This window comes from Rhopalosiphum padi, chromosome 3, assembly GCF_020882245.1.
Source record: "Rhopalosiphum padi isolate XX-2018 chromosome 3, ASM2088224v1, whole genome shotgun sequence".
NCBI classification, from domain to species: Eukaryota; Metazoa; Arthropoda; class Insecta; order Hemiptera; family Aphididae; genus Rhopalosiphum; species Rhopalosiphum padi.
The window spans coordinates 15,604,121-15,619,179 of NC_083599.1; the positions used below are offsets into that span (position 1 = coordinate 15,604,121).

The 15,059-nt window shown below is 30.3% G+C and overlaps 1 protein-coding gene across 1 annotated transcript in view; it reads right to left on the minus strand.

Moving 5' to 3' along the window:
* Positions 1-13,886, minus strand: part of LOC132924279 (nephrin-like) — a 49,802-nt gene extending 35,916 nt beyond the window's left edge. The window contains exon 1 of the mRNA XM_060988483.1: positions 13,382-13,886. Coding sequence (XP_060844466.1) covers positions 13,382-13,490 — 109 coding nt within the window. The 5' untranslated portion in view covers positions 13,491-13,886. The remainder of the gene's footprint in view (positions 1-13,381) is intronic.
* Positions 13,887-15,059: the final 1,173 nt, after the last annotated feature.

Below are 15,059 nucleotides of genomic sequence, written 5' to 3' on the forward strand. Positions count from 1 at the left end.
AAATAAACGCATTTAAAAAGTTTTTCGCTAATAACTAATAAGTAATTTAGGCATTGGTTAAAAGTTTTTAGAAGTGTTGTATACGCTTTTAAGATTCAACAATTATTTTACGATTGTGTCTATTGTCATAAAGCACACGTGTACCAGAAACTGATTACGTGTTTTTTATTGTTATTTCTTAAACATTAAAACTCGGCGGCTCTATTGAAGTTTTGTATTTACGCTAAGTATCGATTTTACTATACACTTGGGTTTTTATACACATATGCGTGTTGTTTGGGGAAATAATAGCGGCGGAATACTTAGCAACTCCGTCGATATAAGTTAATAATAAACATGCTATTTTTTTTCCTGCCTCGAGAGCCGCTCGACGTAATATTGTCATCCGGACAATAATTGCCATATAATATATTTTATACAAATAACGTATATATATATATATATATATATTGTTACTTAATTGAACAGTCGGCACAATAATATTATATATATACGTATAATATTATATAGGTACCACACGCGTGGGGTTTTCTTTGCGGGGACATTGGTGGCGTGTCCACGGCGTTTAAAACACGATAATTGATAACCTAATTACAGCTATTATGACAGTAGACATAGAAAACATGTATTATACATTATATTTAGATAACCAAGACAGATGAACGCCCTTCTGCGTAATATCCGCGTGGCGGCGGCGGGTAGTGTGTGTGTGTTGTGCGTTAAAATATTATATCGCCCGACGTGGGTCGCTATCATTCGGAGGGAAGCGAAAACAAAAATATGATTCATTTTTCGTACATTTCAGACACATTATTGTTGTTACATTAGGTACGTTTTTATATATTTTTTTTTTCCCCACTTATGAGAATAATGTTTTGATGCGTGTATTTCATTTATATAAGTTGTTTGACCTCCGTCAGGCGTGGGCACCATCACATCTTGCGCACCTCTCTCGTTCACATGGCATGCGCGGTTTCGTTATAATATTATTATTATTATTATTATTATATATACAGCAGGTATGAGGAACACATAATATAACGTGTACGACCGTTCTGTAAAAGTAAAGGTCCTCGTGTAGAGGCGTATACAAACGCGCTCGCGCGCGCACACACACACACGCGCGCGCACACGGACGAACGAACGCTCGCGCACTTACGCACACGCACACAGCAGACGAGTCTTGTGGCAAGACGCCAGGTTGACTCTATTGACGAGACCTAATAGTAGTCGTCGTCCGAATTACGACGATCATCAATCGGTTAATAACAACCGACGACGACGATCGCTCCGAAACCGGCGGCGGGACGTGCGGGCGCGGCGGCGGAGGGCGACCACGATGAAAGGGAAGAAGAAGAAGAAGAAGAAGCATATATATATATATATAGATATAAGAAGAAGTAGTAAGTAGTAGAAGAGGAGGAAAAAAACCGGAAGTTGGGCCGCAGGTTGCAGGTGCCGAGGCGACAGGTGCCCCGCCGCCGCCGCCGCGCCGGACCCACTCACGGATACAGAGCGTCGGGCAATTATTATTACTATACAACCACTACCACGCCAGCGACTATAATACGGCTACTATTATATATATATATATATATATATATGTATATACTACTATAGCGACCACTATTCTCTAGACGTAAAATATATTTAATGATGGCGTGCAACAGTCCAGTTTTTTTCCTTCCTTCTATTCTTTCGGATCACACGGACACGGCACATCCCTTTTACAACGGCGTGTGTATTATATTATATCCACTACGCACCACCCGTTTCGTATAAGTCATAACATACACACGACGGTTTGATATATATTCTTTTTCTCTCGTTTTTTTTTTTTTTTTTAATTCAACAGCCCAAAGATCCCTTTTCACCTATTATAGGTAGTGTATCGTCGTCGTATATTAGATACACACGATACCGGACGAAAAGAAAAACTTTAAACGAACGCCGCGAACGGTCGCTATCCCGTATCACGCATTGGTGTGTGTGTGTTTCCTCGGAAACTTTTATAATATAATCACAAATGCATTATTTATATAGAAACATATATTTATGGTGTGTACATAATAATATAAGCAAACCGCCGCTATCTCAATGGTATATCGTTAAACGTTCGAATTAATTTATTAAACACGTTTTTTTTTTTTTTTTTCATACCGATGGCGCAGTTGCTAAAATAATATAATACTTCGATGATACTATTCGTGTTTGATATTATTTTACCATGTCGATAAGTGTTTAAAATTTAATACGATTTTAATGAAACTAATTTCTTTCGAACGTTTTATTTTATTTTATTATTTTTTTTTTTTTAGAATTGTCGCAACTAGTAATATCGATGGTCTATTATTATTTTGTAAACATAATATTATAATATAATATTTTTTCATCACGGAGAAGTAATAAAATTTAATTTCACACGAAGATTAAAAAAGAAAAACGTTATAATAAACTAGTTATAAGCAGGTAAGCCCTTACAGTCTTACGGCTCCGTAAGTTTGATTTAATGACCACAATATACTTTTATCGTGTTAAATATTTATGAATTTCAAACTGTATTTTATAGAAGCAAAAATAAGTGTAACATAATACTATAATATTTGTTTTTGTGACTTGATACAATTACAATTTTCGTCGATCGTGTAAATGGACGTGATTCGTGAAGTCGAAATCAGTTAATAGAAAAAAAAAAAAAAAGAAAAAAATGATTATGGGGCAGGTTAGTTATACACAACACAATCGATGTTCTGGTCTGTTGGAGTTGGTCGTGTTTATATTCCGTCTGTTGCATTGGAAAAAATGTCTTTCAGACTTTCTTCGAATATATTATAATATATACTATTATACGTTTAACATTTTAGAGTACAAAATTAGTAGGTGAAACGGAATTGTATTTTTACGCTTCGAAACGAACCGTGGTCATTTGTGTAGCAGACACGAGTGATCTCCGAATTACAAGTAATTATATATTTGATAGGTATGTGTTTGTATCTTGATAATAATATACGAACCAAATGAAAATCTAATCATCTATGTAGGTTGTCTGTCTGACAAATTAATATACATTATTATCAGTGCACAATATTTCTAAGTTACGAATATTATAAATAGCTATTAATTGTTTAGAACATGCTGACTGACATTAGTCGATTTGAATATTACAGTGGACAACATTTATACCGTTTTATAATTGTAACGTCAACAACATAATAAATAATTGTATTATACGTCGTGCGATTGGCTTGATCAATCAATGATCGAGTTGTATAAACGCGGCATTATTATAAAATAAAGAATTAATTTCCCATTAAAACAAAAGTTATTTTAATTTGCAAATAATAATATTTTATTTATATTTAAATTAATTCATTGAATTTTTAAACATAAAATTACAATATCGCAGTTAGCGCGGTTTCGATAATTTATTGTGTTTATCTATTCATTAATTAATTTCAAAAATCCTTTCTATTTGGATATAATATGTCTTTAAATGTTAATATTACGTCTTTCAATGTTTCAATTAAAATTATATAAATATAATAATATGTGTCTAGCTGCAAGTGTATTAATGCGTGAACACATTATATGCTGCAGACAAACCGCCGTCGTCCACCGGCGTTAATTTGTATTAATATATTTATATATTAATATATTATATGCTTTTTTTTATGAATGGTCTGATAAGTTTTATATATTTTATTAGTACTGGTTGGAAAAAAAATCATGTTCCCACGGATGCCAGTTCGGACTGTACGGACTGACCGTAAACAAGATCATTAAGCGTTCGACAGTATTATATTATTTTTATTTTATTTTTTTACGTTTTATTCTATTTGTTTTTTTTTTTCATCTACAAATTTTAACTACCATCGGCAGAAATCAATTAACAAAAATTCACTAACTATGTTTAATTATATTCTGTGACAAAAGTGTACAATCCGTTGTCTCTTGGCACTGTGTCAACACAGTTTTTTGTTTTGGTTATTTCATTGCCAAATAATGTATAGAAAAAATATACAATGAAATTAACAAGAAATATTTATTATATTACATTGTGAAATCATATTACTGAAACGGCCACTTGATTTAATGAAATTAAATCACATGACATTTTGGATAAGATTAAAATATAACTGTTTGTGGCTAATGCCGATTCCAATGACATCATGATAATATTATGTTTGTATATTATGTTTGTGTGAAATGCGTGTTTTAAATTTTAAATTTTCTTCGCATATATAAGAAATAAATAATCGAAGATTTACACGATAATGTTATATGTTTAATATGAAACTAGTACGTAGATACTATAGTAGATAGTATCGGTTACGACTAATGGTGTGAATCTGAATTGCCAGTTGTAATATGGTTCCGACAAGAATTTCAAGACAATTAAGATCGTAATAGGTTCACATAAACGGGTCGTGGAATTTGACATTTCATGCTGCGGTGTCCAGTGTCTGTACATATAATAATCGCGAAATTGTGGTAAATTTCCCTTTGTCGAGGAAAAAAGTCGGTTTCACTCGATTTATCCATCGGCCACTGTGTATAGGTACTATAATAGTAATAAACGTAGACAATATAATATACGATCGCAAACGGCGGCGACGGTGACGACGACGACGACGACGACGACGACGATGACGATGACGTCCTGTTTCTGGCAGTGGACTTTATTTAAAACGGTCATAATATTATAGGTACCTTCCATCATAGTGTACCTGATCCCAATCAGATTTTATTATTAATTTTTTACTGTCACGGCTGGAGGCTTCGAGCGTACATCCTCCGTGGGTAATCGCTGGTCACGTCCGTGATTAAAGAAGACGAAGAAAAAAAAAATCTTACGGGAAAAAAAATCGCCGCGATGACCACCCATTATCAACACATTCGGCGGCTAAACCAACATTTTTGCAAATAACGCGTAGAATTATTTCGGAGAGCGCGTATACGTCTCCGCCGTCGTTGACATTAATACCGTGACGAAAAACATCGATTCGGCGGTCCCTGAGATCGAACACTTCACTTTCTACAAACAATATTATTAGTAGTGGCTTACATTATGTACTCTATATATTCGCAGCTCTGCAGCTCTTATTTCATATTATTGTTGTTGTTACTATAAATATCGAAACCCCCGAATCGGGGGTTGGTGAGGGGGGGATTAATTTTCGTAATGAGAACATGGGGCAATTATTAGTTTTACGTAGGTGACCTTTTATTGTTTGTTCTACACGACGACGGAATCTATATGATGGTACACGCGTTGGTGTTCGGTGCTATAATATACGAGAACATATATTATTTTCACACGCTCGTAAGAAGCATCGGACGACAAACGTCTGGTAATTATTAGTATTGTACACCTAATAATATAGTAACAATAATTAGGTTTATTTTCGGTGTATTAATATTCGCTCAAAAACGAAACAATCGATTGCAGACGTCAAGGTGTACTGTGTAGGATTATTCGTAACTAAATAGCCAACCGTGGCGTTAAAGAAATACATAATAAAATAATTAAATTTATGTAAAACGCCACAATGGTATTTAAAAATAAAATACTAAAACTAATAGATATGACAAATGTTTGTATACGATGTCTATTAACGGATTATGTAAATTTATGTGCACAGTTAAATAAGAATTATACTAACTGACGAATAAAATTGTTTGGACAATATTTTTGAATACAACTTACGTCAATGCGTTCAATATATATATATATATTTATATTAACACATTTATAACTCCTCGTCTACAACTGACAAATTTAAAAAATGAATTGCAATAGAAAAGCATTTTAGTTAAATCGTTTAAATCGTATTGCATTGTAAATTTGTTTAATCGAATTGTTATAATATAATATATTTCTCTGAAATTGTTTTTTTTTATACATATTTTTTTAAATAAAATATAGTTTAAAGCATATCAGTAAAGTTACATTTACTATATAATTGTGATCATAAAATATGAACTATGAGTTATTACTATGATTACGATACATATACATCAGATCAACTATTGTGGTTAAATGTGTAAGTTAAAGTTTTTCAATGCGTTATAAACATCGCAACATTACCAATTCGTTTCAAAAAACCACAAGATTGGAAAGTTACAACAGATGTGAGATGTAGCCGATATTTTTAGTAGAAATACTTATATACGTAATGTATGTAAAAAAATGGTAAGTTGCACGATCGCATTTAAAATGTATTGAACTAGTATAGAAGGTACATAAAATATAGAGCTAATCGTTAAACTTGAATTATACGTTTTACATAATATTTTAATAAATTTAATAGATAAAATTACTAAGAAGTAGATGTTTATCAGTATAATATAACAATAATTTGGAATATTATTTAGTTATTCGTCTTCAATAAAGTATATTATTATGTTTACACTAAACCATCATAATATCGTTCTGTTATATGATATATCAATATACAATAATTCAACGATATAATTTAATTGATATTATGATAAAACGATACAAGACGAATTAAAAAACGATTTGAATATTAACCCTACATTTGTATGTATAAGTTAATTTTATTTGCACTAATAATTTCATTATTTTTTTTATAAAAACATGTGGTAATTTCATAATGTCTTAGTGAGAAATAACATGATTATCAGAATAGTAATACAAATTCAAAATTCAAAATGTGTAATATTTTCAGGTGCAACGGATCTAATTATTTACTATAAATGAATTATTCAAATACTTGTGTCCGCGATTTCACTCCTCTCAGTCATGTAGATCGTGTAATCTGTACCTACTTAGCGGACATCCATAATACAAATTCATTGTGGTTTATGTTAATTGTGACAGTATAAACTCTCAAGTGCATTAAATTTCATTGTTTAATGGATTCCGATTCGCTAGAAATGGATTATCAATTGATGGAAAAAGTTGAGTGTCGATTAAAAATATTTACGGGATTATTAAACTCAAGAGGGTAAAAATAAAATTGAAAAAATAACGTTTTTCGGAGTGTACAGCGAAACATGTTAAATTCAGTGTTAGCACAAGTCGAGATTCATCAAAGACCGCATAAATTACGACCGTTTTAGTGCTATTGTTTTCGTGTGTTTTTTTTTTTTTCCACTTCGTTTTTAATGTCTTCGGTAACGTTTGTACGGCGGTTCCCTGAGTTTTGTAACCGTCAATGATAGTTTTAGGTACACAGTTATAATATATTATAAGAGCAGGTACACGTATATATATTCAGTACACAAAATACAGTTGGGGTGGAGTAGGGGTTTTGTCTTATTGGCCACCGAGTTTCGTTGATGTATTAGCCAACATCTACGTGTTAGGTATTATTACGGGGGCCCAGACAGGATACACAGAATGGTGCGAAACCGGAAAAGCCGCGTCTTTGTGGAATAAAGGACTATTTAAGCGTGTGGGAAACTCAATGCACCGTAACACAGAAGGCCAGGTCTCATCTACAATCTACAATTATTATTATTATTATTATTATTATTGTTATTACTATTCCCTTTGGCTCCGTAGTCCAATTAATGCGGTATAATTATTTGGAAAATAAAACTACAATAATAATAATAATAATAATAATATAATAAATTAGACTGACAGCACTGTGTTGAATTTCGAATCGAATTTTGTTTTCTTGATCTATATGGTGGTTTTTGGTATCGTTGCACACGACTTTAAATCAACATAATATTATTGTTTTATTAAATGTATCTGTTGAGAATAATAATTGAATATCCGATCCATGTAAACAGTTCTATTAACATTTAATATTTGAACGAAATGATACAACGTGTTTGACGTGAAAATAAAATCGACTAAAATAATTCATGATAGGCATCAACATATTATAATGTAGGTAATAAAAAACAATAATTACAATACTATAAATCTTTAAAACAAGACATAAATGCATTGTACTCAAAAGGGTTTCTTTACATTGAAACCAATTAAGTATATAAAATATTCACAGCAGCGTATTTATTTTTTAACTACCTATAGATAATGATTATACCACAATATTTTTATGGATTATTTTTATATGAAAGTAGAATATTTTGTTTCGGTAGCTACTAGGTGTTTTTTTAAATAATAAAAATTTATTATAAACGTCATTGTACGTTTATTATGATGTAGAGTTGAACTAAATTACTTTCAAAATCTAAATAATCCATAGTTTTCTAAACTGAGATAAATTATTAATATGAAAAAAAATTAATGTGATGTATTGATCGTAAACACTTTTTAATCGGAAACTATAATAAAAATATTTCCAATTATTAAAGGGCATTTTGCCAATTTTATTATGTCGTGTTCAATTATGTTATTTTTATTTATTTATTTATTTTTTAAACAATAATCAAGCGTTAGATGTAAAAAGTAATAAGCAATATTTAAAAATAATTATATTTTTCAATAAACACAATTATTTCTATTTTTTTTTATTATTATTATTTATATAATAAACTAGATTTATAAAATGTAAGTTCAAAGAAATGATACACATAACAGATATTAAAAAGAAAAAGCATAATGAATTTAAACCATCTACCCACCAGACAAAGGCATTATTTTTTTTATTAAATAAAGTTTACCTACAATGTATTTTTTTCGGAAGTATAAGAAAATTTGCTCGGATTAAATTTACATATAAGATCAATTATTATTAAAAAAATAATTATTTATTAAACATGTACTTTAGAAAATATAAATAAAACAATTGTTTTATGAAATTAAAATTGAATGTTATTATTTATTGTATTAATATATTAAACATAATATTGTGTTATAATGTGTAATTTACTAATATATGGAAACTCACTTGCTTATATTTTAACATATGTTTTAGTGGTTTAATCAACTAATTCTAAAATTATTGATGTTAAACTATTTCAATTGATGTAACACAGACCTTTAATGATTAAAAAAAAACCAATATAAGAAAAAAAATTCACTTCATATTAATTTACGCATAAATTGTATTTATTCATGTTACACCATGACAAATATTTATTTCAATGTTCCACATAAATATGCAAGTCAAAAAGTAATCGTCTAATATAAAAATTAATATTTACCAATTAACCTCTGGAACTCAAAAATGTCCAAGTAATCAAAGAAATGTCTCAAATTCACGCAAAAAATACCAATTAAATTTAAACTATTTTAACTAGTTTTTTACATGCAGGGTTGATGAAACTACCAAAATTCACGGGAAAAATGCAATTAGTAGTCAAAGGGGTGTTGTCATTTAAGAAGAAAAATATATTGCGTATGCTAAATTTTAAAATACAGTACATAATCCAGAGAGCATTGAAATTTGTATAACTAAGTCTAATAATAAACTAAACATTGAATAAATAAATTAAATTAAAATTGCATGTTACTTAGAAAATATATTGAGTGTCTTTAATTAGCGTTTACTCACTGCATATTGTCACCATGTCAAATTGTATTATTTTAATTAAGCGGAGCCTTTTATTATATTTTTCGTTAACATATTTTATTAACATAATAATTACAAAACAACCGTTACAGGAAAAATGTCCAATTACAATACTGGTGCCAATAATGAATCAGGTAATAGAAAGGGTGACAAGAACAGATTCAGACATTTCGAACAGTATTTCTCAAAATAGTGGTCACAACCACATTTTGGGTCACGAGTGATTTTGAAGGGGTAGCTGATAGACATAATTAAAGTGTTTTGTTTTAACATTCAATTACATTTCGTTTATAGGTAAATAACACAAAGAGCACGTGATTATCAAAATACCTACTACAAGCACTGTTACACTATGCCTTATAGTGATTCGTTAAAACTAACTATTATTGAAACAAACTATGTAAGGCGGTGAATACATAGCAAAATTATTAAACTTTGTCCGTATAAAATGTTTACTGAGTTATCAAAATATCAATAGCATTTAAAATATTAAAAAATTCGAATTAATGACGGAAGTTTATTTTTTACATCTAAAATATAAGATGACAATTTTAATTTAACAATAACTATATTATTTTATTGTTCATTAAAATAAATTAAAAATATATAATATATATACTTTGCTACAGAAATGTATTGTTTTTAATTTTTTAGCATTTCTTATTTAGTTTTTAGTTTTACAAACAATTTAAATCAATGTTATTTTAGAATTGCAGCGAAACCATTGTTCAAATCGGAGACAATATTTGTTTTACAATGATACTATTTTTCCTGTAAACACTTTTTAGTAATATAGAAATACTGTGAAAGTTTCATTTAAGTTTTCTATTGAGATTTTGATACATACTTATACAGTGTTTCAACATTGTAAATTTATCAATATCTACATATCGTATTTTTCCACATAAACTTATGAGTTATGAATTTAAAAAACTTTAAATTGCAGATAAATGTGTATATTTAAATTTATGAACTTTTTAATCAATACAAATTAAAAAATACTCAATTTTCTGATACGATTATTGTTGTTTCGCCAAATTCTTGCAATAATATTTTGATTATTATCGTTTTAGAAGTGCTGAACCATAGTTTAACGTTTAACCTAAAAAATATTTTATATTTTGTACAGTATATATTTTTATTCTTGAATACATCGTTTGGTAATACGAAATTAATTTAAAATAAATCGCGTGTCTTAGATCTCGTAATCTACTTTGTTGTTAATTATCCACCACTAAAATTTAGATTTTATAATAAAAAACCTTATGTTGTTAATATTAAAGTAATTTTAGAAGTAGGTGGTAACTTAATTAAATTTAAAAATATATCGCTTGTTCTTGATTTTTATATAATAAATCCATCACCGAACAGAATATTGCAGTACTACTTTTTCGTCAATTAAAAGAGGCATAAGTTAATCATTGAACGATGCAAAGTAATGAGAAAAATCATATTAATAATTTAGTTGATTTTGTTAAAATTTTCTTAACAATTCTTTCAAGTTATTTAGGTAGGACGAAATCGTTGTTTTTATTGCGGGCATTGCTGGCGATTTAATTTATTAGCTGATGGTATCAATTTTTATTAGTTAATTTTCGTCATAATATTATGTTGAATTATTTAATATTAGTACAATTAATTTAAATGACATAATATTTAATATATGCGACTATTTTAGAACATATTATAAGTAGTACCTTAGTACCTATAGACATTAGCTGGTTTCATACTGTCATAATATAGTGTAGTGTTTTATTTTATTATTATATCCATCATTAATAATGATAATTTTTTCGATAAATTAGTTGAAATTATTTGTAATAAAAAAATAAATATAAATTCGGCTATTTGCTAATATTATTGCTTCGTTATTAAAATGTTAGTTCTGATCAGATTTTCAGAGAATGACTTGATTAAAACGAGTCTATAAAAACCTAAATGTGTCGTTTTGTTTATATACTATTACAAGCATTGACATGATTTACTACAACCGTTGGGCATAATATGTATTTCGTTTATAATATCAATGCTATATCAGGATTTGTTTGTAATTGCAATTACCAATTTGTATGAAATATAGCGTTATTTTTTTTTCATTCCTACGTGGTTTGGTCGATTCTTTTCTCTTATGGATGATCTCGTTGGTAGCTAATTTTTTTTTATCTACTCCGTGCGAACGTTGTTCGAAAAAGACTAATCTGAATAAATTACGATGTCTGTTATAATTAGTACTATCAAAACCGGTTGTAGTAGTAGCCCAAGTGATCTGATTTTGTTTGAAACCCATTCTCCTCCTCTTAGTCGTTTTTATTTTTTATTTTATGCAACAAACACGATCCTACCGGTGTGTACGTCCTAACTTTGAATTCAGAATGAGTGTTGGTTACTAACACGTTATTAAATTAACAAAACATTAGAGATTTAAACTTCAAGCAACTGAATAGAATGAAAACAAAAACATTTTCAATGTTTATCAAAACAAGTTTACCGGTAGTAAATATAGATTTTTTTTTTATTTTCATTAAAATGAGTCCTGTATCGAACCAAATAAATTTAAATTATTCTTTATTGTTTTATAAGCTGTTTATAGAAATATAGAATTTTAATTAATAAACACGTTAAAGTATTTATCGTTATGTATTTTTTTTAGAAATTGAATTGAATACAACTTTTAAGTACGCATATTTATATATATAATCGTGTATTTTGTTGAAAGCATATTATAATGAAATTGCAAATCAAAAATAATTAAGTAGGTATTACAATATTCAATAGTAGTTTATTTTGTAGGTACCGGCAATTATCCAATTAAAGACATATTTTAACAATATGATCTTTCAAGTTCAGTAAACTCGTATATTTAATGTTAAAGCTTTTTTCGCTTGAATTTCTAATACCTAACTTGCTATAACTTGTAATACTTTTATTTCAGTATGAGAATAGAATCAAATTAAATGTACCTACCTATATAAATATAATTCATAATATTTACTTTTTAAAATATTGTTAAATTCAGTATAAAAAATGTCAAAATGAATAAAAGTAAAAAAATTTTAAATTTTAAACTAAAAGTTATTATTGTTATTAAGATTTAATACGACTTTTGGATACGACATCCAGACCAAAATAAAATCTTCTCGGACTCGACCCAACCTGTTATTTATATATATAATCAGGAATAACATTGTTATTAAATCATAGACATAGTTATTGAGAACAAATTAATTATCGAATAATTTAATGTGCGTTTGACATTATAAAATGTACCTAAAGTTAATGCAATATGTTTCATTAAAGCATACCTATTTATATTGCATTTTTTTCATTAGTTTTAAATTTAAAATAATAATAAAAACATGTGTTTGAAAAAAAATAAAAAATTCTTTTCAAACTTTTCAAACTTTTTAAACATTGTTGATGTTATGTCATTATACACGAATTGCGTCGTTTTGGTGTTTTTCTGACTATAAAACGAATCCCGCATCTCGAGTTTCTAGATGTTTTTAAAATATAATAATATGTATTTGAAAAGACTACATTTTAATAACAAATTGAACTCGTGTAACGTATTATGATGAGGATTTGACGTGTCGTCGATAATTCCGCGTACAGGTTTATAACGTCATTGTTACCATAGTTCGTCCGTTTTTGTCGTCGTGCTTTACTATATTATTATATTATTATTCACTTTGTCAAGTCACGTTGGCGGCAAACATGACCGATTCATACTATGTATTTAGGCGTACAGTACATATGCACTTACCCAGCCGTATAGTTGCTACATATCATATAATAATATAAGGTATATCTAATAAGCGCTAATTAATGTCTCCGTCCAGCTTGTCTCAACTCACTGCAGTCTCTACATACGCGAATTTAACCATATATGCCGATTAGTCGTGTAATATTTCTGTGGTGCTTACCTCTCAAACACGAGAACAGCAACAACAGTAATCCGATTTGCGGCAACGATCGGAGTGGATTTCGTCGATTCCTCCTGCTGCCGCAGGTACGATGGCTGCGACGGTGCATGGCAGCTATAGGTGTCGGTCAGCGGTGATGTGATGTTATCACACCGGGTCGTACGACATGGAAACGTATTCGGAGCAGTGGGGGAGGGAGTGAATTTAAAAAAAAAAATGGGTGGGAGTGAAGACGAAAAAATCCGAATTTTAAGGATTGAAAATCCTGCGGGATCGGCGTGCGGTAAATCTAGGAATACACTATAGTACTAAAGCACGACCGTCGACGGAAGCGTGTGGGCAAGTCGTAACGACGACGACGACGACGACGACGACGTGGTGGATAAGACGCGCGCGCGAAGAACCGACCGTGACCGAACGACTGACGATACTGAATGGCAGCGCGCGAAGACGAGACGCCTCGTGTGTGTTGCGTGCGTACCACCGCGGCCGGTCGTTTGGTCTGCGACGGCTGCTGCTGCTGCTGCTGCTGCTGCGGTGGCACCAAGAAACAGGGAACACTCGTGACAGCGGCAGAACAACTCGTACATGTTAATACTTACACTATAGCACATACACACACACACACACACAACACACAACACACACACACATACGTGTAAGCATATGCTTATATAATATATATTTTATATATACACATGATATATCGTAGTAATGGTATTAGTTGTAGTAGTAGTATTAGTAGTAGATTTTAGTAGTAGTAGTATTAGTGGTGGTGGTGGTGGTAGTAGTAGTGCGAGCAGCCGCCACCGCTAGGACCGGTAGCCCCCGGAGTTTCTGTGCACCGCATCTGCTCCTCCGAGAGGAGTCACGGGTCTAGTCCGGAGACGGATAAAAAAAAAAAAAGAAAAAAAAAAGAAAGAAAGAAACGATTATCACCATATTATAACCCCGCTGCGTGCTAATCGCTGTCTCGGAGGCCGCCGTGCATCGTTATAACATCGATATGAAAAAATAATTAAAAATTAATAAATAATAACGACAACAATATAATAATAATAATAATAATAATATTATTATATAGGTATTATACTTGTAATAACGACCGCATAAAATAAAATTATAAGTACACACACACACACACACACACACTATACTTTCAAACGTGTCATAGAGGACGAGGAGGGCTTGCTTTTTTTTTATTTTTTTTTTTTTGATGTTCGTTCGTGATTTTACCACAAGTACGAAACGGAAAAAATATATTACAATATAATATATTAATATTAAACTACACATGTAGATACGGTGGCAGCGAATAATATACGGAGCAAAACAATTGACAAAGAAAACTGCAGGGCATTATTCTCGGTGATAGATAATTCGCTTCTGCGTCGAAAACGCCCAATCGGTGTTGTACATAATATTTTCCATTATATCATTACTATTATTACTACTACGTTTTTTTTTTCTCTTCTTTTCTTATGCACTTCAAAGGGCGATTTAAGTCAACTACACGCGATTCATTTTGTAAACTGCAACGACGAGATCACGCGTTGTGTGCCGTGGTTGCCAATTTAAAAAATATTATTATTATTAATAATTATATACCCGCGATGATGTGATTCAGTATTTGAGTATATTTTCAATACCGAATAAACGCGAATATCCTACGAATAAT